Source organism: Phragmites australis, chromosome 1 (assembly GCF_958298935.1).
Source record: "Phragmites australis chromosome 1, lpPhrAust1.1, whole genome shotgun sequence".
In the NCBI taxonomy this organism is placed as follows: Eukaryota; Viridiplantae; Streptophyta; class Magnoliopsida; order Poales; family Poaceae; genus Phragmites; species Phragmites australis.
In genome coordinates this window covers 32,075,913-32,100,713 of record NC_084921.1, presented here as the reverse complement: position 1 = coordinate 32,100,713, position 24,801 = coordinate 32,075,913, and the positions used below count along the sequence as shown (strand labels likewise).

The window sequence follows — 24,801 nt, the reverse complement described above, 5'->3', positions numbered from 1 at the left end:
TTATAAACAACACATATCGATTATGTTTTCAAATGTACAAATTGAAAATGTCTCACCAAGCACACGGACAAGCTGTACAGAGGCAACAGCAGCTCTTCATGTTCATGTCATACGCTGCTCGAGACATGAAGTCCTTTCGCCTACCTCTACAGACAGGTACATGAAAACCAAAATCTTTTTATTAGTAGTTGCCGATCCGTGGTGATTCTACCCCTTGTCCTACAATCTTTCGACCCTTCTCCTTCACCCCAAAGAAAAGCAATTTCGAACGAGCTGGTCCAATGGATGATGCCCCTCACTGGCTTCTGCTCCGTGCATTTCACCATTGCAAGATGTGCTGCTGCTCCAGATCTCTGGACATGCACATAGCTTGCAGGATGCAGAAATGCGACGCGGATCATCACCTAGAGAAAGCCGTCCTGCTGAAGCACGCCGAGTCGCCGACGCTCTGAGGATGCATGCGGCGTGAGGAAGTGCCACGCTGTTGCTCTGCGCTGCTCGGTTTGCCGAACGGCATCGGCCCACCGGTGAAGAAGCCGCTCGGCGCCGGTTGAGGCGTGGTAAAATCCTGGATCATCCCGTCGAGCATGGATTGGAGCTCGTCAAGGCTGTACACGGGCTCCTGCACGAGCGGAAAGAAGTGAGTTAGCTGTTAAGGATCGATGAGGCAGGATTCAGCAGTATTCTAACATTCTATCAAGTCCAATCATGAGGCCAGTTGCTAGTACATGAAGAAAAGACATGCTGCCACTCAACACAAACCTGTCACCTTCGCATACAGAAAAAGAAGAATCACCAGGTGAAACTGAAAGGAGCATGCCGAATTGGGCTGAAAATGCCGAATTAATAGGAAGAAAACAATGTGAGATCCGGTAATTACCTCTCTCCCCACGGTTGCCATGAGCGAGATCATCTCTTGGAGGAAGTCGTGGAAGCCCTGGAAACCATAGCCACGCGTACACCGTCAGATTGCCGTCCAGATAAATAGAACCGCACTGAAGAACACAGAAGGAGAACAAGAAACCGATGCTTTGGTTACCTCAATATCCTCCTGGTCGTCGTCGTTGAGCGGGTCGTACATCCCGGCGTCGTACAACGCCCTCCTCTTCTCGTCCGACAGCACTGCGCGCCACAAGAAGAGCACATGTTAACAGACACGTCCAATCCAGAGACACCCAGAGGCAGGGATGGCAGAAGGAGCGAGGCAGAGGAGGAGAGATCGACTTGGGTTGGGTGCGCACCTTGGTAGGCCTCGTGTATCTGCTGGAACCTGCTCTTGGCCTCCTCCGCGCGCGCCGGATCCACGCGGCCATTGGCTATCTTGTCCGGGTGCCACCTCTGCATCACCAAACACCCCAAGCATACATGTCATGCTCTGCAAAACCAAACCGATCGAACGGAGCAGAGGAACTCGGATCGGAACGCGCCGGTAGCACTCACCATGGCGAGGCGGTGGTACGCGGCCCGTATCTCGGCGGCGGACGCGCCCGGCTGGACGCCGAGCACAGCGTAGTACGACCGCGCCATCCCCTTCCCCTGCTGCCTCCCGCTCACCACGCGTCGACACCAGCCTATCAACCTCTGGGCTCGGGCTCTTGGACCTCCTTGCTCCTCCTCCTCCTCCTCCTCCCCCTCGTGGCCTCGCGCGCTGGTGCTGGTGCTAGAGCATCGAATCACCGGTGCCAGGCTCGGATGGATGATGAATTGATCGATGGCGATAGCGACTGGGAAACGGGCGACGAGGGAAGGTGGCGGAGGGGGGCAGCTGTATATATAACGGGGGCATGCGGGTGCGAGGGAAAAATATCTCGGACGACGACGACGCGGGCAGAGAGGAGGGAGGAGAGGATAGCCGAAGCATTGCGAAGCGCGGGAAGGAAGGGGAGCTGCAAAATATCTCGCGTCGGGAACGTTCGGGACCGGCCGGAAAATCTCAGCCTGCCGCGTCGCTCCATTCCTTTCCTGTGGTCCGGTCCCGTGCCCGCAGGCGGCTCGGCCTCGAAATCCTGACACCAACTGCTCCGTACGGGGCACCCAGCGCGGCACGATTCGTTGCGTAAATCGTATTCGCGTTCTCGATTGACCATCGCGTCGTGGCTTACGCACAAGATAGCGTCGACGATGCTCAGTGGAAAGAAAAATGACCGTGGGTAAGCAGAACGACGATGAGGATCGATCGACCAATCGATCGAAGAAACTGCCATCTTCGAGTCCCAGAACGGCTGAATAAATTAATGATTTGCTATTGAAAAAGTTGACGTTCTGATTATGATATCACTGGTATCCGCCAAAATATGTGCCCGCGCACGGAACGCCTTGGGGGTGAGCGCGTGCGCAAAAGCAATCATGGAGGCGGGGCAACGCGTGTGGTGCACGCGCCGCGCCCTCCTCCGGCGCGGGTAAAATCTCCGTTGGGCGGACACGAGGGCGGCCGGCCGGCCGGCCGGCCAGCCACTTTGCCTTTTCCGAGGCGGGAATGAGGCGGAGATGGCGACGGCGCCTGCAAGATGATTCGTTTTTCCGAATCCTCTAGGCGCTTCCTCCGTCAGATGCAGTTGGTGCAGCACACGGCTGTGCGTACGTGGCGGCGGAGATACCAGGGGCGACCCGGAATCTCTCGCGGCCGGCCATTTGGAGGGTTAGCGAGTCGACACATATGGGGGCAGAATATTAAAGCCCACCGCGGATATGTCCCAGGGAAAGTTCAAGAATCACAACTGTTTTGCTTTGACGGTAGACTTGTCTACTAATCTCACTGAGAGACGGCTTCGAGGATTTCGCAGCATGGGCGGACACCTCACCAATAAATGTAAAAGTTACAATTTTAGTGACAAGAATTATCCAACTCTAACAAAATGTAAAAAAAAACTCTAACTCAAAATACTGAAAATACTGTTTATCCGGAGTATCCAAGTCAATTCGGATACTCCGGGCTATACAATATTCGAAACCTCCAGATTAATCCGAAATATCCAGGTTCCGTACAGAATGAGTTCAAAACTGATATTAAAGAACGGCTAAAGAGTTCTAGCTCAAGTCAAATGAAGTCATGTGTTTCAAGTGATGATTTCAAATAGATTCACGGAGAACCTACAATCAAATACACATGAACAAGTAGATCGAGCAAAATGCACAAATATTAAGTAAGAACACAAAAACAAGGAAACAAGACATGATACATAAGGTTTATTTTTCGAAGTTCGGACACCTCCTCTAGAGGTTCTAATGTCTTCGTTGAGGAGCTCGGTCACATTTGAGCCGAGCCTCTCTCAACCCTTTTCCTCTCCAAACTCGAACTTGATTTTCACTCTTGATTTCTTCCCTTGCGGAGGCGAAATCGAAGCCTTCACAAATTTCCCGCAGCATACCACAATCATGGGTGCGCAAGTGACGCCTAGCCGCCTAGGAGCTCAAAGCTCCAAAAGTAACAAACATGACGATGAACTTCTTATCAATGAACTCGAGTGCTCAAGAATGGATTTTAGCTCACTTGTACTCAATCTTCCAATCTCTCAACCTAACTTACTTTTCTTCTTAAATCTCACACTAAAATGGAGTGGGAAGGAGTTCTTTTAGCTCTAAAATATGTTCTCTTCCGTGCCTTTGCAGCAGCAACAAAGGATGGGGGTAAGGGGTATTTATACCCAACACCCCAAAACTAGCCGTTACATTGCTTTTTTACTGACCCGGAGTATCCGGGTTAGCACTAGAACACATAACTGAGAGCCCTAGCTGGAGCTCATCCCGGAGACTCCGGCCAACCTGGAGTATCTGGGTCAACCCGGAGTATCCAGGTGAAACATTTGGACCCTAACAGACCACCTGGCTCGGAGCTAAACCTGGAGTCTCCGGTCAACCCGGAGTCTCCAGGTAAACCAAAAAGGCCCTAACAGACCACTCGGCTCGGAACCTTACCTGGAGACTCTGGACAACCCGGAGTATCCAGATCAACCTAGAGTATCCGGATTCAACATAGCTGGCCCTCTAAAAAGGGCGATAACTTTTGATCCCAAAGTTCGATTTCAACGATTTTGGACTCTATGGAAAGCTTATTCAGACGGCTACACATCCCGACTGAATTCATGATCCCAAACACATTTGATCAAACTAGGAACACTCCGAAACCCAATTCAAAATTCCATTTCTGGAACCACAGATATAGATTTTGAAATGGTGAGCAGCTACCCGACGAACTTCCACACTTTCCGCACCAGATTTCTAAAAAGAACTCTCACTTGGGTTTAGTTAGAAACTCTTGAGCACTGAGACACGACAATTAGCTCTACATTGCATCCCTCTTAATAGTGCGGCGTACCTATACTCAAATTCAAATGTAAAACTCGTTTGAACCAATTTGAGCATTTAAATACCTTCACGTACCGCTTCTTTCATACAAACCTTGACGGTTGCCAACTTCCATATATTCTTCACTCCATCTCTTCTTAATTCTTCAAATGATTTATGCAAATCATTCATACCTTCCCATAGCCTCACACGGTCCATTGGCGTAAAACCTTCACTCGCTCTTCACCATCGTCTTGATCCTTCGACACCAAGCTATTTGCTTGCCCTACACCACGGATGGTCCATCGCAGCCGAGTCTTACTTGCCCTTCACCGTATTGCCATATAAAACCACTTTGTATTCGACATATTCAAGAAATTCACTTTATCAAATATGGAGTTCAGTCTTGTTCTTCACTCTTGGCATATAGAATATCTCAATTCAACTTATGCCTTCTTATGGAACCTAACTTCAACTCACTCTCAAGTACAAAGTACATGAGTTAGTTCATAAAAACTTAATTGACAATTTTATACCTTTAGTTATTTGATCTTCATAAGTAACTTAGCCTTCATGTTTATCGCCAATCTTCTATGAATTTTCTTTTCTCTTATGAGCATGACTAAGATCTCAATGACTTTGATGCAATTCTTTGAACTCATGGCAATTCTTAACAAATCCATACTTCATCATTTATGCATCTCCCGAGCAACACATAGAGCTCATTCATCTTGATGCATATGTCTCAACTACATGGCATTCCATAAAGAATCCATGCTCAATCTTCTATGCATCACCTATGGAACATACTACAAACAATTCTCGATAATGTTGTTAGTCCATAGGTATTGTCATTAATTACCAAAACTACACATAAGGGCTAGATGTACTTTCAATCTCCCATATTTTGGTAATTGATGACAATCTCATTAGATGATTATATTTGACAAAATTTAAAGTTTTAAGTATACATTTAATCCAAAGATGAATGTATACAAAGAACAAATTTTAGAAACATCAAACATCACAAAGATATTTGAGGTTACCAAAACTAGTTTTACTAGCATCAAACACCACAAAGGTTTTGATGTTAGTAGAACTAAATATGTATAAAGCAAACTCCCCCACAATCTATGCATGTGTGAATAAATTTTGAATATGATTGCATATATTGTCTATCTCAAATTTTGGACGGAGTTTCTTTTATACATATGAATAAAGCATGACTAAGTATATATCAAGATGAAAAATTAATATGCTTATGCAGAGCAACACTTCTTCAAACAAAGTTTCATGGATTTGCTTTTGAAACTCCCCCAATTGACATCCATATTACAAACATAAGGGATTACAAATTCTCCTCCATGAGCAAATAATTCTCTCTCATAAGCAAAGCTCTCTTACAAAATATAACATCTAGTCTAATTTCTCCCCCAATTGATATCAATGCTAAAATGTAATAATCGAAATGAATTCTCCCCCAATTAACCTCAAGTTGGTAAGAATTATGGAGGACTCACCAAAAGAGAAATTTTCTTCAAAACACACTAGCTCTATCCCACAAAAGGAAACATCGAAAACTAGTGCAAGATCATGTATAATGTAAGCTCCTCATGATATGTGTATTTCTCATAATTTAAGTTAAACCAAATACACTTATCTAATTATGAACTATGTGAGGAGAATAAACTATACAATAGGTTAAAAGGGGTCAAAGAGATGCCAAATGAGATTTTTTAAAAAAGATACCAATTGAAAAGATATCAAATTAAATTGCAAAGAATACCAATTAAAATTACAAAGGATATCTATTGAATACTTAAAAGAGATACCAATTGAAAATCCAAAACATTACATTTGAAGGAGATACCAATTCCAATTGAAATAGATGTCAATTGAAACAAATTCAATTTTAAGACGAGTCGAGCATGAGTCCAAGATTAGGCACAAAATTGAACATAGCAAAATAGTTGATATTATAACGAATATCTCGTTTAGAACAAAGTGTCAACATCTCATAAGCATACATGTTCAATAAGGCCAAACAAACCGAACTAAAAACCTTAAGCAAAAGATTTTGCGATTTTTATCAATATTGCATATAGGAGCAACTCAAGCATTTGATATGGATTCTTTTGAATATTTAGGATTGAATGAATCATAAATATGATTATAAAGTTCCTACAAAAATATGATACTTCAAATTGCTCATATTTGCAATAAAGAGGTTTTTAAGCACTTGCAAGAAAAATACATTTTCGCAAGTCATTTTCATGCTATGATGCAATATACACAAGATTGAATTTTTAAAATTAAATTCATGAATTAAGAACAAATTACTTGATCTCGGTAGCTTGTTCATCCTTGCTTGGCATTATTTTGATATGATCCTTCCTTTTGATTTCAATTGAAATTGAAGGAGACGATCTTCTTTATTGATACCAATTGAAAGGTAAAGATCATCTTTATGAATTCTAATTGAAATAATCTTCTATTTGAAAGGATCTTCATTATGATTAATCCAAGCATTCAATGCATCTTCATTGTACCTAAACTCATTCAAGTACAATTTGGTCCCCAAACTCATTGGGTCTAAAGAGATTAGCAAAACTCACCACATAGAGCAAACTCTTCCATAAACTTGTGCATATTGATATGACATGGAAATAATAACAATTCAAGTTCATACTAATAGATGGATACCAATTGAAAATATATACTGAATGAAGGTATATACCAATTGAAATCAAATGAAAGCTCTATGCACCTTATATCCATTAAAAGCACTTGAGAGTGGCTTACTCTAAATGTAGGATCAAAGAAAGCAAACATGCCATGTATATTAATAATTAAGTCAAACAAGCATCCTCGTCACTTTCAAGATCCAGTAAAGATATAATTTGAAAAAAAGCATATAAGCCATGAAGATACAAATGAAAGGCACAATATCAAAAAGGTTGTCCAAATTATGTCTGAGACAAGAGGATCAACTAATGATCACTTACAAAGTTCAACAAATGAAATAAGCAAGACGATTGAGCATATAGAGACATGAAAAAGTTCTAAACATGCTCAAAAACTTATCTCAAGCAAGTATATTGAACATGATACATGCATTGAGATAACAAGCTTCCATAAACTCCAAAAGAAAAGTTTCCTTAAAGAAACCAATTTTTCTAACATAGAAGTTAAATGAAATCTTTCACAAAGAAAGAAGTTACAAAGAAGAAAAAATTGAAACAAAAATGATCAACAAGGATAACCACTTGTATTACTACCAATTGCAAGACAACAATGGTATATGGAAATTTCACAAGTCGGTAATTGCAACAAGACATGGATCAACTTTATTTCAAGAAGCATGAGAAGAAGGATTTTAGAAATTAAACATCATGCTTCAAGCATATTCTTTACAAAGTCAATCATTACAAGTAAACACATAAAAACCATAGTTGATTTGATCCGAATGAGAAATGATTTAAATTAAAGTATTGAGATTAAAAGATCACTAGAGAAGCACCAAGAATCTCAAGTTTCAATTTAGAACCAAATGTGGATCAATTAATGGATTCTTACGAAATTGAGCTTTATACGAGTTTAGCATACCATATAGATATGAGATTAACAATAATATCAATTCTAAATGGTATTGCTCAAGTTTTTACAATTTATGGGTTTTAAGATGCACAAAGCATAATACTCCCCTATGATGTGATATTCCATTAATTTCTCCAAAAGAGAGTCAAATAAAATTCAACAAAGACAATTAAGGTCGAATGAGGCTCAAAAACCACACAATCAACAAATGAATGTGCTATGCATCCTACACATACTAGTTATATGACTTACACATACTAGTTGGCAAGAAAAGTTAGATGTGCTATAAACAAATCATAGCATATTTAGCAAGTAATCAAGACATATATGGATATGATATATAGATATGACAAGATTGCAATAAAGTCTACACATGCTAGGATAAGCACAAGCTCTAAACAAGCATAGATATATAACCTACACATGCAAAGAGCTAGAAATTTCCAGAATCCGGAGTTTTCAGATACAACCTAGAACTTTCGATTTCTATCAAACCCGGATGTTCCGACTTGACCTGGACCTTCTGGGTTCTGGAACATTCGGATATTCCAGCCTGACCCGGAACATTCGAGTTCTGGAGCACTCGGATACTCTGGCCTGACCCAGAACTTTCGAGTTCTGGAACTTTCCAGAAAATTATGTAGAACAAAAATCTAACACAATGAACAGGAATATGAATTTTAGGCATTATGATAGAATGTTACCTTTATAGAATGACATTGGATAGATAGTAAATCTACTTCCCTATAACTCTACTCTTTAAATAATTAGATAAATCCTCAAATAATTTAGCCAAGTCTCCAATGCCCTCTATTTCACCAAAAGACTAAATACAAATTTCACTTGAAGAAATATTAGTCTCAAAGCACAAAATATAGAATGAGCTCCCCCTAAATATGTGCATCCATGTACTTGAATTACTTGTAACATACATATAGTTCATTCAAGAATCTAGAGGAGTTTATCCTATATTTTGAGTTAAGCCACAAAATAAATTTACAATGAAAATACTTGTACCAAGAATGAACTTACAACAATGAGATCATGTAGATTAAGTTCATCTTCCATAGCCATCATCAAGTTCAAATACTCTAGTGTTTCTTTTACCTTATATAGCTCACAAAGACACAAAAAGGTAAAATTCACAAGAAATTGTAACTAGAGATTTTAGCAATTACCATCTATTTTTTAAATGTCTCTTTGAACATCATTATTGAAATGGTCTCTTGGACACTTGATGAGCTCTTGATCTTTCTTGATAACCACAAGCAAGCATTCATTTCCTGCATAACTTATAAGACTTTGCTCTACAAGAGAGCCATTAAACGCATCATCTTATAACAACATAGAGATTTAAGTAACAACTACCTAGCCAATTTCAAGTGTTCACAATCATAAAAGATTGTGAACGACTTACACCTACACAAGGTCAATGAAGCTAGATAATTCAAAGTGGGTACTTGTTACCGAGATGTCATTGGTTTTTGATGTTGTATCAATAATCTTCAAACTTGGCGTCCTTTCCATAAAAGATGAGAAATATAGCATGAAAGGAGATTTGACATGAGATTTGCAATAAAATTCTTCTCAAGTAAGCCAAGTCTTCAATGCATCTCAAATACCTACTTATCACATTAAGCATTTTATGGTACCCAAACCATGTTGGATCCTTTAAGGTTAGTCACAAAAGACTTAGACACCCAAATTGCCTTTGTGCTAGCAAATGATGAGCTAATCACCTTAGTAGCACAAGTTCTACTTTTGGCCTTCCTAAGCGATAAATCATAGTCAATTGAAGAGTTAGGATTATGACTGTTACCAATAGGATAATTCTTACCAATATGTCCCTTGGCCCAGCAAGTGTAGTAATTGTGGTGCATGTCCTTGCAAGATGCCTTCTCATTTTGCTTCTTTGTCATTGAGTCTCTTCCTTGATGACATAATGCCTTCATTCTTCATGTAGGGACATGATGCAATTTGATGTCCCTTCTCATTGCATCCATAGCACTTCCTCTTGCTTCTTCTTATTTTCTTCTTTAGAAGGTGGTCTTGTTATCAACCTTGTTGGAACACATAGAGGCATAGTGTCCTATGCTTGAGCACTTAACATGAGACATCTTCTTATCTTGGCTCTTGCTCATGTTCTTCTCTTCTTTCTTCAAGGAGCAATCTCTCACATGTGACCCTCCTTTTTGCACTTGAAGCAAGTGATGAGAGCCTTGTTCTTCTTTTGTTCTTGACCCTTGATCTTGATATTGTTAGACTTGCTCTTCTTGTTGGATTTTTCTTCAAATCCATGATCCTTGTGCTTCTCATTTTTACCTATATGATCTAAGTTACATGTAGTGCTTGAGGAAATATTTACTTGAGAGCAACAAGAGTTAACACAAGACAATTCAATATGAATTAGTGAGCATATGCACTTGTGCATGTAAGGTCGGTAGGATTTTACCGTTGTTACCACAACCTCATTAGCTATTTCTAGCACGACATGTGAGTCCACAAGATTTTCATGAAAGCACATAATCTCATCATGATTTTCTTGCAAAGCCACATGCTTACTAGTGAGCTCTTCAAGTTAAGTCTTTAGCTCAATATTTTCTTTCTCCAAAGATGCTACATAAGAATTAGAGTTAGTAGCACAAGCATTATCAATAGGAGAAATAGTAGATTTGTCCTTAGATAATACATTGTAATTAGGACACGATTTTTACAAATCCACTAGAGACATATCATCTAATTTATCAAGCAAAGAACTATTATTAACTTTAAGATCCCTATAAAGATTATATAAAGAATTATGGGATTCTTGAAGTTTTTCATATTTCACATTTAAGGCCTTAAGCTCTTCAATTTTCTCAATGATAAATTTCTCTTGCCTCTCGAGGAACTCCTCATGGCCTTGTATTATGTGCATGAGTTTGATCATTTTAAGCACATCCTTTTTGCTCAAAAGATCAAACCCGGGCTCATCACTATCACTAGCACTAGAACTAGCATTAGCATTATTAATCTCACTTACCAATTTCCTTTTACCTTTTACCATAACGCACAATGGAGAATCGATGTGAGGGGATGAGCACCTTGGAGAAGTGAATGCTTTACTTCCAAGTTGAGGACAATCCATGCTATAATGTCCATGTTGGTGACAAATGTAGCAAGCTTGACTCGTCCTTGATCTTCTTCTAGATGAAGCTTTCTTTTTGATTTTTGTAATAACTTCTCCACCTAGGCTTTGTCTCCCATAGACTTCTATTTCCTTCAAAATATTAGTCTCACAAGTACTAGTGGAAATAGATGCATCGCTATGAGGACAAAAGACAATATCATCATGAAAAATAGGAATTTTTACACTAGATGATATGCAAGAGTTAACAACACAAGTAGATATAGAAGTCTCGTCGCAAGTGTTGTTAAAGTCCAAAGGAGAAATTGGACAATTGCTAACCTCACACACCATAGTATTTCCTTGCTCAGATTTGTCGATTGGTGAGACGGTTTGTGCGGCAAGACCACTTTGATCGATGGAGGAAATCATTTGAGGCTTTTCATGATGTGTTGATGAAGTTGAGAAATCCTCAAATGATGCCTCCAAAAGAAGCTCTTGTTCATCACATTTGGACTTGTCATATCTTTCTTTGAGAGTAGTTCAAATGAGATGAGCGTCCTCAAGCGACATGATCAATTCAACGACATCTATGCTCATAGCATCAAATAAGACATCAGTAGCTTGAGTATTAAGATGTATGCATTTCTCTTCCTCTTCAAATGATAAGAGTCTATCACTAGAAGAGAAATGCTCACATCTACAACTCACTCTATATGAGGACCCGTGGTCCTAAAAATATCAAGCATGTGAGTACTCCACTCAAAATAATTTGAGCCATCTAATAGGAGTGGCTCTATGTGTACTAATCCGCTAGTCGACATCTTTACTCTCTAGGCGGTAAATCCCTAAAAGAGACTTAGCTCTGATACCAATTGAAAGAACAATGATATCGCTATAGAAGGTGTGAATAGATGATTTTACAAAAATTGGTCCCCTTTTATTGTTGGCTTAAACGTGTACCAAAAAATGAACTAATGAATTTTTCACAAGTGAAAAACCTAATTATGTTAGGCTCAACTAGTGCACAATCACCCTAAATAAGTGTGAAAGTTACAATCCTAGGGTGACAAGAATTATTCAATTCTAGCAAAAGATATGCAAGAAAAACTCTAACTGAAAATCCTAAAAACACTGTTCATCCAGAGTATATGGGTCAATCCGGATACTCCGGGTTGTACAGTATCCGGAACCTTCGGATTAATACGGAATATCTGGGTTCTATATAGAATGAGCTTGAAACTGATATTAAAGAACGGCTAAAGAGTTCTAGCTCAAACCAAATGAAGTCGTGTGTTCTAAATGATGATTTCAAGTAGATCTACGGAGAACCTATAATCAAATACACACGAACAAGTAGTTTGAGCAAAATGCACAAATATTAAGCAAGAACACAAGAACAAGGAAATAAGAGAGGAGACACAAGGTTTGTTTCCCAAAGTTCGAACACATCCTCTAAAGGTTACGACATATCCATTGATGTGCTCGGTCACACTTGAGCCGGACCTCTCTCAACCCTTTTCATCTCCAAGCTCGATCAAACTTGAGCTTGGCTTCCACTCTTGATTTCTTCTCTTGCAGAGGTGATATCGAAGCCTTCACAAACTTCATAAACGCCTAGCCGCCTAGGAGCTCAAAGCTCCAAGAGTAACAAACACGATGATGAACTTCTTGCCGATGAACTCGAGTGCTCAAGAATGGATTTTAGCTCACTTGCACTCAATCTTCTAATCTCTCAACCCAACTTACTTTCCTTCTCAAATCTCACACTAAAATGGAGTGGGAAGGAGTTCTTTTGGCTCTAAAATGTGTTCTCTTTCATGCCCTTGCAGCAGCAACAAAAGATGGGGGTGAGAGGGTATTTATACCCAACCCCCCAAAACTAGCCGTTACATAGCTTTTTGGACTGACTCGGAGTATCTGGGTCAACCCGGAGTATCTGGGTTAGCACTAGAATGCATAACCGAGAGCCCTGGCCAGAGTTCATCTCGGATACTCTGGCCCCTAATAGACCACCTGGCTCGAAGCTAAACCCAAAGTCTCTGGCCAACCCGAAGTATCCGGGTCAACCCAAAGTATCCGGGTAAACCAAAAAGGCCCTAGCAGACCACTCAGCTTAGAATATCACCCAGAGACTCCGGACAATCCGGAGTATCTGGGTCAACCTGGAGTATCCGAATTCAGCACAGCTGGTTCTTTAAAAATAGCGATAACTTTTGATCCCGATGTCCGATTTTGAGGATTTTAGACTCTATGGAAAGCTTATTCAGAGGGCTACACATCCCAACTGAATTCTTGATGCCAAACACATTTTATGAAACTAGGAACACTCCAAAGCCCAATTTAGACACTTTCACACTTTCCGCCTCGGATTTCTAGAAAGAACTCTCATTTGGGTTTGGTTAGAAACTCTTGAGCACTGAGATACGATAATTAGCTCTACGTTGCATCCCTCTTAATAGTGTGGCATACCTATTCTCAAATTCAAATGTAAAACTCGTTTGAACCAATTTGAGCCTTTGAATATCTTCAAGTACCGCTTCTTTCATTCAAACCTTGAGGGTTGCCAACTTCCATATATTCTTCACTCCATGTCTTCTTGATTCTTCAAATGATTGATGCGAATCATTCATAGCTTCCCATGGCCTCACACGGTCCATTGGTGCAAAGCTTTTACTCGCTCCTCACCACCGCCTTGGTCCTTTGATGCCAAGCCATTTGCTTTCCCTTCACCACGGATGGTCCATCGCAGTCGAGTATTGCTTGCCCTTCACCGTCTTGCCATAGAAAACCACTTTGTATTTGACATATTCAAGGAATTCACTTTATCAAATATGGAGTCTATTCTTGTTCTTCACTCTTGGCATATAGAATATCTCAATTCAACTTATGCCTTGTTATGGAACCCAACCTCAACTCGCTCGTAAGTACAAAGCACATGGGTTAGTTCATAAAAACTTAATTGATAACTTTATACCTTTAGTTACTTGATCTCCACAAGTAACTTAGCCTTGATGCTTATCGCCAATCTTCTATGAATTTTTCTTTCCTCTTATGAGCATCACTAAGATCTCAATGACTTTGATGCAATTCTTTGAATTCATGGCAATTCTCAACGAATCCATACTTCATCATTTATGTATCTCTCGAGCAACACATCGAGCTCATTCATCTTGATGTATATGTCTCGACTACATGGCATTCCATAAAGAATCCTTGCTCAATCTTCTATGCATCACCTATGAAACATACTACAAACAATTCTCAATAACATTGTTACTCCGTAGGTATTGTCATTTACTACCAAAATCACACATAAAGGCTAGATGCATTTTCATGCATAAGGAGGCATGAATATTCCCTAATTTAACATGAATCATTTGCAAGGCCTTTATAAGGAGCTGTGAAAAAGGAGGCACGAATGAGTTCGGTTTGGTTGCAATGCACCAAATTATATATATAGATATATATATTTCAAAATTTTCAAGATTACATACTCGTTTAAAAAATAATGAAGTGTTCCCTACGATCGCCCGTTCAGCAGGCGACACCTTGTGGGTCCCAGCTGGCAGCTGTTGGAGGAAGAGTTCATCTTACCCCAGCAAGTAAGGCGAGAGTTTCTTCCAAGGAGGAGACTCAAGCTTGGAGATAAAGTTTGATAGGAAGGAACACTACGAGTATATTGATGATAGGAAAATGTATCACTCTGGGATGAGTATCACAATGTTCGCTGTGATCCGTGTCCTTTTTCGCTGTGTCCTTGTCTCCCTTTTCCCAGAGGACCATGGCCTCCTATTTATAGGGCCATGCGTAGCTTGGTGTACAAGTTATCATAATGTACAAATATTCAGGATCTGACTAAATTACTGGGCCTTATCTCAGATAACTACCCTCTATCCTATCAGGGAGATAAATATCCATCGTGGAAATTATCATGATGCCTGCCCCCTGAAGGAGGTGGGCTGGTTGCCAACTACGGCCTGTCGTCGCACTGTCAGGGGCGTCAGAACAGGTACCAGCATGCCAGGGTGTCAGAGCGGCGTCCACTAGCCTAGGTATTTAATGCCGATCACCTCCTCGCAGGCAAAGTACAATCTGTTCTTCCCTTTTGGCAGATTTTTCCTGAGGCCTGATGACTCACCCAGTAACCTCCGGGAACCCAGCCCGGGCAGCGGGAGGCCGAGGCCTTGGGAGGCCGAGCCTTCGAGAGGCTAAGCTCTGGAAGGCTGGGGCTTCAGAAGGGGGAGGCTTCGGGAGGCTGAGCTCCGGAAGGCCGGGGCTTCGGAAGGCAGAGGCTTCGAGAGGCCGAGCCTTCGAGAGGTATAGCTCCGGAAGGCTGGGACTTCAGAAGGCGGAGGTTTTGAGAGGCCGAGCCTTTGGGAGGCTGTGCTGATTAAGCCAAGGGGCCGTTGGGGGTCCTTGATAACGACCCCCAATAGTAGCCCGTCGCGAGGGTGGCCAGCGAAGCGGTTGGGCCCGCGGTTCCTTCGGAGCAGGGCCCCCGGCAGTGCCTGGCTTGTGGCTGATGGCTCGTGGTTTGAGAATCGCTTGGCTTGTCCAGGACGGTTTGACCCAGGTGACGGAATGACATATTGGATGACGTTGGTGATAGGTGGCATTGAATGCACCATAGGTAGAGGTGTAGTCCTGCTTTGTCAGGCGGGGCATGGGACGCGTGTCGTCTTGTCATTGGGGGGGCAAGGGAGTCAGTTTCGTTCCCCATGATTTCGGCCAGGCAGGCGAAAGGACAGCGCGTGCACCCGCCGCCTGGACGGGGCAAGTTGCTACCTATTTGTAGCAAAAGGGGGATTACCTAGAGTAACCATTTTGCCAACTCCTCGTTATCATCTGCCTTTGTCTTCGGTGCCTTTTGCTTTGTGCGAGCTGTCCTTTGATCCCTACTCTTCTCTCTCTCGTAATCCAGCGCCTTTCACCATCCTCTTGCAGTTCATATGGCTAACTTGAGTACCCCATGTGAAGCTAAAACTCAGGCAGCGGGGGAGATGGCCAGAGTAGCTGTGGCGGGGGACCCTCAGGTGGCACCGGCTTTCCCGCTGCTGATGGGGCCGCCGCCAGGAGTGGAGCTCCAGCGTGCTAGCAAAAGCCACTCCTGGCAAACCACTGTGCTGGGAGCGTCTGTCATCGGTGACGAGGAGCTTAACCGGATGGTTAGGGAGGGGAAGATTCCCTCCCGAGCTATCGCTCGGGCTTCGTTGGGTGAGGAGGTCTCGAAGCCCCTGGCCCATGAGGTCATGGTGTTTGAAGCCTTCTTCGAGGTGGGCCTGTGTTTTCCCTCGATACTGTTGCTTGAAGAGGTGCTCCGCCACTTCTATGTGAAGCTTCCGCAGCTTCACACCAACGCCATTGCCTGCTTGACCACCTTTGAGTGGGCCATGCGGGCGGAGGGGTGCAAAGGGAGGGCGGATTTCTTCGCGGCCCTCCACTTTGCCATCCGCCAGCCGAAGTTGATCAAGATCGAGGGGACGAAGAGGCCCCTTAGTTTTGGGAGTATCAACTTCCAGATACGGCCGCAGTATCGCTATGCCTTCCCGGCGAAGGCCATTAACGGCCAGTGGTATACCGGATGGTTGCAGCGGTGGTTTTACTACAGTGTCGGCCCTGCATTGGCCCTTCGCTCCACGAACTGGGATATCGCGTATGTTCTGGAGCTGGAGACGGGGATTACGGACGACCAGTTCGCCTCACGTTTGGCCCTTCTTCGGAGGGTGGCCGAAAAGATGAGCATGCGTGACCTCGTGAAGGAGTTCACCATGTTGCACGTCCGACCCCTTCAAATGGGCTGGAACTGTGTTTTTGAGCAAGGTGTGGAAGAGTGGCCAAAGGTGTATTCCGGTCCGTCTGTCAGTGCTGTTGAGTTCCCTTTGTAGTTGGGTTCTCGATCTGCCGATGTGAGCTATGTTTTCTCTTCCAAAGAGCTGCCTCCCGCTGGAGCGCGTGGCAGAGATCATGGAGGTGATCCTGGGTCCCCCTACTCTCGCGGAGCGAGAGTGGCGGATGGCCCTGGCATGGAGCTGGGAGCGGTACAATCGTGTCTACTTTTACCTTGGCATGGGGGCCCCGGCATGGCGGGATCCTCCAGAGCCTGGGGCTGCTGGAAAATGAGCGCGGGCAGGCCCCCATTTGTGCGAGGATGCTCCAGGCCCGGCGGCCTTCAGCATCTGGATGCTCGCATACTGGTTCGATGGCCGAGTCGTCGGAGGTGCCCTTAGTCGTCTGAGGCGGGTTGGGAGCATGAGCGATCAGTCCAGAGGCGAGGGCCAGGGTGGCGGTGATGACCGGGGGAAGGACTGGGCCTCCCCGGATATTGCGGGTCACAGCCAGAGCCAACGGAGAGGCGTAGCCTCTGTGGACTTCAACTTCAGTATTGTTGACTCGGATGTTGAGGATGCTACGGGTCCTCCTGTAAGAGGCTCAGGGGAACCAGATGTGATTTGCTTCATTTGTCATATCCTTTTTTTTTTGTCATTGGCGGGGATCTCAATTTGTGTTTCTCTTTTGTAGCGACCCTCGAGGTGGATGCGTCCCTGACTCCACCCCTCGAGGCCAAGGAGGCCCAGCGGAGATCAGGGACTCCTCCGGAGGGGTCTCTGAGGGCTGTCTCGGGGGACGTGGCCTTGTTCCTGTGGGGCCCTGAGTCCGCTGGTGGCCCACCCACAACGGCTGGTGCTGGAGGCATCGTGCCCTCCGCCAAGAGTCCCTTCGTAGCGGTTGAGGGGGGCCCTGGCCTCAGGGTCCTGACCCCGGATGACTTCGTGCTACGCCCGGAGGCTTCAAGGGCCTTCGCTGCGGCCTCCTCTCTACTCCGAAGTGGAGAGGTCGAGCGATCGTTGGCCCAGTGTCCCCTGGAGGAGCTGGAGGCGCGGTTGGTAGTGGTGGCCCTTCAGGTCGGCAGTATTAGTTATGATTTGTCGGGTCCGGTGTTGGGTCCTGAGTAGCTCATCTTGTCTTTTTCCATCTTTGTGGTGCCTTGTAGCAAGTATTTTTGATGAGGGCACTAGGAGGTGGCAAGCGCCAGGCTTTGGAAGAGGCCCGAGAACAGGCGAAGTCCGCGGAGGGTCATCTTCATGAGGAGATGGTGCTTCATGAGCGTGTGGAGGCTGAGGCGCGGAAGGCTGCTGAAGACCTCTGGGAGGTGAAGGAGGTTGCCGATGCGGCCAACGCAGCCCGCGTATCCGCTGAGAGTAACGTTGACACCCTCAGGCGACGGTGCTAAATATGCAGCGAGAGCTAGAGAAAGTTTTGGCATTGGAGGGGGCACTGCGTTCGGAGTGCCAGCAGTTAATGGTGCTTGCATCGGAGGTGGCCCGGATTACCTTTGATGCCTTGAGCGGTCTAGGGGCTCGGTGTCCGCCACTGCCCTTCGACTCGGAGGCATCGATCATGCCGCTCTTCTGGCTTCGGTCTGTCGCGAAGGTTATGGTTAGGGCTGTGGAGGTGTATGCGAGGTCCAGCGCTCGTGTGGCCGCTGTGCTTCAGCTGACCCTGCTGCACCAGGCGGGGGTTGGTCCCTTTGAAGCTCTAGAGTGGTAGGTGCCGGACTCCGTGGTCGAGGCCTTCCAGCCAAAGGCACCTCCGGCGGAGATCTGCACAGCCCTGGATAGCTTCCGTGGCGGCGTATGGGCGAAGCATGGCCGGAGCGTGACGTTGCGCTTCATGGCCAGTTAGGGGACTCCGAGTGCCTCAGGGGGCCTTCGCCTGAGTTCTTCGTTAGGAGGTTTGGTGCTTCACCCGGGGTCTACGGGCGCTTCGTGGCCCTCTGAGGGAGATTTGTTAGGCGCTATTGCCCCGCTGGAGCTGAGCGTGGATGCCCCAGAGGTGTAGCTCTGCCGCGGCTATCTTTTTTTTTCCCGGGGAGGGGGGTCGAGTTCTAGTATGTTGACCGCCTCCTTCTGCTTCATGTATATAATCTTTCCTTTATTTGATGGAAACCGTGCCTGTCTTCCTGTGTTTTACCTGTGTTGTTTTTGGAATGTTTGTGCCTTTGAGTTTTAGTCGGAGTTTGCTCGGCGTGTATAGGTATGGCGGCCCGAGGCCGGAGGAGGCCTCGTCCGTACCTTGGATAGTGCCTCTAGGGAGGGATCGAGTGCGTCGGGGGCTACTCCATTCGTTCGTCGGTGGAGTCGTTTCGTTATGCCCCGTGATCCCGAGGGGCGTATTGACCCGCAGGTGGCCGCCGATGTCTTGGTTAAGGTTGAGCCGAAGGATCCCTCGGTGTCCGCTTTGTATGTATGTTTTACCGCAAGAGATGACTGGTGTGCGACCCGAACGGCCTGGGAGGTTGCCAGCTCACGCTTCTTACGACGCTTCGTCTTTCCCTGGGGTTCTGACGAAAGGGTGCCCTCGGAAATCCTCGAGTCTATCTTGGGTGAGGTGAAGGTGGAGGAGGCACAGTCCGCGGAGGCCTCGCTAGTGGGGCAGGAAGAGGAAGAGCTAGACTTATCGGCCTTTGACTCGTATCCCTTCCCGGTTGATCCCTTGTCTTTTCGAGGCCGAGCCTCTGTTTCGGGTAGTAGCCCTTCTTGTGGAGGGGGCTCGCGTCAGCCTCCCATGCGCAGTCATCGTGGACGACTCTCCAGGTCCCACGGTGTGTCTGGGAGGCGTGGTGGTCGGGCACCCTCGTCTTCCCGTAGTGGTACATGGGGGCATAGTAGGCTAGCCAGTTTGCTGGGCATAGATTCGTTGTACAACGGTTAACTGTGTAAAAAGACCCTTTGTATGTCATGTGTGTAAAACATGTGTTGTGCTAGCTTGTTGTTTTTGTTTCTTTTCCTCTCCCTTTTTTATGATTGATCGCGCCGATGTTTCGCCTGTGCCCCTTGTCCTAGCCCCTTCACATCCTATGGCTGCTCCGCGACCACGGGATGACGACGGCTGTCTCGTTGGGAGCTCTGGCGGTCGGTTGGTGCATGGTCTCGAGGAAGGTGCCTAATAGTGGGTCTTTACCCGTGGTTGTGGCCTTTGCTAAGGCTTCTGCTTGATTGTTATCCGCCCATGGTATGCTTCGTATTGATATGCCGCGGAATTGTGCCTCGGCCTTGCGAATGGCCTCGAGGTATGTTATCATGTTTGGATGCCAGAGTTGGAAGTCCTTATTGACGTGACTGGCGATGATCTGAGAGTCGGTTCGGATGATGACTCTAGCTGCTCTTAAGGCTCGGGCCTTTCGGAGGCCTAAGAGGACGGCCTCGTATTCGGCTATGTTGTTGGTCGTCTTGAAATCTAGGCAAGCAGTGTATTGAACTTGTTGTCCTGTGGGGGTGATGAGGACCGCGCCAGCTCCGGCGCCTGTGGAGCAGTATGCTCCGTCAGTGTAGATGGTCCAGATGTCTTGGGTGGGTGTAGTGGTGGGTTCGGTGGGTGCCGGGGTCCATTCAGTGATGAAGTCCGCCAAGATTTGGGATTTGACGGTGATGCAGGCTACAAAACTTACCACGAAGGGGGCTAACTCTACCGCCCACTTGCCGATACGTTTCGTCGCCTCCCGGTTGCGAAACATGTCACCAAGCGGGTACGAGGTTGGGACAGTGATGTCGTAGGCAAGGAAGTTGTGCCGGAGCTTACGCGAGGCCATTAGCAGGGCGTAGGCTATTTTTTGAGCTTAGTGTAGCATGTATTGGCCCCGGCTAAAGCCTCCGAGACGTAGTATACAGCCCTTTGAGTGGGGCGACTGTTACTTTTTTCCTCTCGTACCAGGGCGGCGCTGACGGCGGATGCGGAGACGGATAGGTACAGGAGTAGTCCTCCACCGGGGAGGGGCATCATGAGTGTTTCGAGGTGGGAAAGGTGTGCCTTTAGGGCCTCGAATGCTGCCTGGTAGTTCGGTGTCCAGCTAAATGTCTCGGAGCCCCTTAGCGTTTTAAAGAAAGGGAGGTTGTGCACAACGGATTTTGCGAGGAAGCGACTAAGGGCCGCGAGGCGGTCGGCCAGACATTGTACTTCTTTCGGATTGGAAGGAGGCGACATTTCTGTGATAGCACGAATCTTGCCCAGGTTGGCCTCGATGCCTCTTCGGGAAACAAGATATCCTAGTATTTTTCCACCTCTAGTGCCAAATACGCATTTTTCTGGGTTCAGCCGTACTCCAGCGACTCGGAGGCTGTTGAATGTTTCTTGTAGGTCGACGATGTGGGTGGCTTCTAGTTGGCTTTTCACCACGATATCGTTTACGTAGGCCTCGACATTGCGGTCCAACTACTATTGCAGCACATTGTGTACTAGGCGGGAGAAGGTGGCCCCGGCATTTCGAAGACCAAAGGGCATCCGGATGTAGCAGTATACTCCGAAGGGGGTAAGGAAGCTGGTCTTGTTCTCATCCTCCATTGCCATCCACACCTGGTGGTATCCGGAGTAGGCATCGAGGAAGCTTAGCATTTCGCAGCCGGCTGTGGAATCCACCAGCTGGTCGATGCGGGGGAGAGGGTACAGATCCCGGGGGCATACTTTGTTTAATGACGTGAAATCGATGCACATACACCATTTTCTGCTATGTTTCTTGACCAGGACGGTGTTGAAGAGTCAATCGGAGTGGATGACCTCTCGGATAACATCGGCTTTCAGCAGCTTCTGGACTTCTTCTTTTGCTGCTTCTTCCCGCTCTGGAGAGAGCTTGCGAATCCCCTGGTGTACGGGCCTTGCCTTGGGGTCGACCTGGAGCGAGTGCTCGATGATGCTGCGATCGACTCCTGGGAGGTCCTGCAGGGACCATGCGAAGATGTTGAGGTTACTCCGTAAGACGGCCAGAAGTTGGGCTTCTTGCACGGAGGTGCGATCTGCCCCTATTCGGAGGGTCCGGTCGGGTTAGTCTTGATGTATGGGGGCCAGCTTTGTCCCCTTCTGGCTGTGGCCTCGGAGGGCAGCGGTGCTCGGGGTGCATCGACGGAGGATCTTTCGAGTCCTCCTGTGTCATAGTGTGGATATGGCGACTGGGGAGTGGAGCAGGGTGCCCATACTCGATGCATCTAGCCAGGTCTTGGTTGTCGTGGATGGTTATTAGCCCCTGGGGTCCGTGTATTTTCTGGCAGAGGTAATTGTGATGGGGTACAACTCCGAATCTATTTAGGGTCCCCTGTCCCAGGATGGCGTTGTAGGTACGTCCACGACGTCGAAGGTGATAACCTCGGACGGTGATGCGGAGCCCTCGCCGAAGATGACTAGGAGTTCTATCTGTCGTAGGGCGTTGAGGGGGGGGGGGCATTGAATCCCTGGAGGGGTCTGCTGCTCGGTGAGATCCGGCTTCGCGGAATTCGGAGCTGGTTGAAGGCATGCACGAATAGGAGGTCCGTTGAGCTACCTCCGTCGACCAGTATTCTTTGGACCTCGACTTCGGCGATATTGGCTGAGATGACCAGGTCATCAGAGTGGGGAATGTTACCCCTTTGGAGTCATCGACGATGAATGTTACAGGGGCGTCGTGATGAGTAATGTTGGCCTGATCTTCCGATAGGTAGCGATAAGTCAGTGGGTGGAGAACTCGACGTTGATGATCCAAAGGCTTCGACCCGAACAGATCGTCTCCCTTGCAATCACTACACCACAGCTCCGATGGTTATCAACCGTGTCGCGCGGTTGACCTCGCCAAGAAGGCTCAATCCCTGCAAGCGTACTGAGAACACAAGCAAGAACGTAGAAGATGCAATCTGAAATATTGCGAATTAAATTCAAGCACTCGAAGTCGGGGTTCCACAAACACTTGCGGCGGCCTAGTCGGTCCGGAACAAGAGCGAAAATCTCACAACTGTGTGTAGATCAATATCTAAGCAAAACCCAACCCTAATTAGGGTGGCGGCTACTGTATATAAAAAACTAGGGTCGGCCAAGGACCCCTGGACGCGTCCCTAATGGACTACAACACGATACACGGCCCAACGGCCCAAAAGATGGTGGTGCAGCACCCTGATAGATTCTGGACGTCCACTTGTTTCGACGATTCCCGTTGACTCATAAAGAATTTGGATATGGGACCAGTTCCGTTGGAAAGCTTATCTCCTTAGCTTTCCAACCATGTGTAGAACGTCGAAAACAGAGTCCGTATGCGTCCTGGGCGATGATTTTAGTGTAGGCTAGTCCTGGACTCCGAAACGGACTCGAACTTGATTGGGCCTCCACCTTGGCTTTGGCGCCCTTGCTGTTCTTCTCCCGTGTTCCTAAGTAACAATACATCACAATTATTCAGTAGTATCCCATCCTCATCAAAATATAAAGGAACACTAAGGAACGAGCTCACCTCATGATTTAGTTGACGTGCACGAGCTCGTGTCAATGGACCTATTGTTGGAGGAATACTCAGTGTGTGTGTATCCGAAAGAGTGATGTCCTCATCACGTCGGCCCAGTCGGGGGCCTGTTGTCGATGGATGCTAGCTGCTCCCATGTGGTGTACCCTGCGAGCGTAGTCTCACTGCTGTTATTTCGAAGTGCTACGAGAGCTCCCTCCGCCGGTAATGGCGAGGACGATCTGTTTGCTCCGCACTCCTTCATCACCGTACCATTCTAGGGATGAGTGGTGTAGTGAAGGTAGGGCCAGCTGTGGAGGATTCTGTAGGGCCAGGTGGTCGACCCATCGGTTGGCCGATGGCCTGCGATCTTTGGACTGCTCCTTAGAGGCCCCACCGTTGGAGGCGAAGGCTGCCTGCCTCCCGAGGTACTCATCTTGGAAGGTGGTGAGAGTTCGGTAGTTATCGGTATTATAACCCGTCCTATGTCATGTAGAGTGCACCAGAACTCTTCCTCGAAACGCTGGTTTGGGGCGTGGCTTCGCTCTGGGAGGCCTCCGGAGCGTCCTCGGCTGTGTCCCTTGGGGTGGCCTTGGTTCGAAGCCCTGCGGCTTGGGCTTACGTTTCGGTGTTGTCATTGCCGCCGTCTTTGGGACCCGGTGTGTGACGATCCGGCTGTGAGTGTGGTCTCTCGGAATTAGCACAGGAAGCCTCGCCAGCTTGTGAGCGCCTCCGGCGGAGTTTTTCCTCCTCTGCCCGGGCATACTCCTCAAACTTTCTCATGAGGATTTCTACCGTGCGTATTGGGCATCGGTTTAGTCGATCATATAGGGGGCCTTCGGCCAGGCCCTGAGCTGCGGCATCGATGACCGAAGAGTCCGATATGCCCTTAATCTGGGCTTTGGTCTGGGAGAACCTTCGAAAGTAGTCCTGGAGGGTTTTGTCTGGTCCCTGCCTGATAGTGAACAGGGTGCCGAAGGTTACTGGTTCGATGAAGGTGCCCTGGAAGTTGCTACGGAAGAGGTCTCGAAGTTGGGACTAGGTGTGAATGGTGCCGAGGTCCAGTGCCCAAAACCAGCACATGGGCACCCCTTCTAGGGCGAGGGGTAAGCATTTAGTCATGGTGGTCAGTCCGTCCCTACTGGCCTCTATGGCTAGGGCGTAGGATCTGGCGAACTCGTCGAGGTCTGAATTACCTTTAAACTTGGGCAACTTCGGGGTCCAAAAACCCTTCGGGAAGGGCATGCCTTGCAGGCTGGCCCGCAGGGAGAGTCGTGGTCCTATAGGAGGTCCTCACGACGTCGGCCCCGGGGTTCCGGGGATCAAACGGGTCATGTCCTTACGTCGAGGGGCACGCCTGTTCGTAGAGCTTGGGTCAAAAACGCGTCGACCGTCCCGGGAGCGGTGGCGAAGGTATGAGCAGCTTCCTGCTCGACCCGTAGGGCCGTCTGTAGCTCCTCCATCTGCGCTAGGAGTGCTGCCAAGCATGATTGCTGCTCTGGCGGAGCGGTGTTTTCGGCGGCAGCACCGGCCGTAGCCCCTAGGGGAGCAGCGGGGGTCTCGCCTTGCTGTTGCTAGGTCT

The 24,801-nt window shown here is 46.8% G+C and overlaps 1 protein-coding gene across 1 annotated transcript; it reads right to left on the bottom strand.

The window, feature by feature from the left end:
• LOC133915456 (uncharacterized) lies at nt 1–1,952 on the bottom strand. The gene is made up of 5 exons (XM_062358618.1): nt 1,441–1,952; nt 1,242–1,338; nt 1,040–1,122; nt 881–937; nt 1–622 (listed from the first exon to the last, which is right to left on the bottom strand). Exons 1-5 carry the CDS (start codon nt 1,525–1,527, stop codon nt 401–403), a joined length of 546 nt encoding a protein of 181 aa, XP_062214602.1. The 5' UTR covers nt 1,528–1,952; the 3' UTR covers nt 1–400.
• Nucleotides 1,953–24,801: the final 22,849 nt, after the last annotated feature.

Excerpts from the sequence above, each read along its gene's own strand:
- LOC133915456 (XM_062358618.1), bottom strand. The coding sequence starts at position 1,527 with ATGGCGCGGTCGTACTACGCTGTGCTCGGCGTCCAGCCGGGCGCGTCC. Across the intron at positions 938-1,039 it reads ACGACCAGGAGGATATTGAG|GGCTTCCACGACTTCCTCCA; the intron begins GTAACCAAAGCA and ends TATGGTTTCCAG. Across the intron at positions 623-880 it reads TGGCAACCGTGGGGAGAGAG|GAGCCCGTGTACAGCCTTGA; the intron begins GTAATTACCGGA and ends CCGCTCGTGCAG.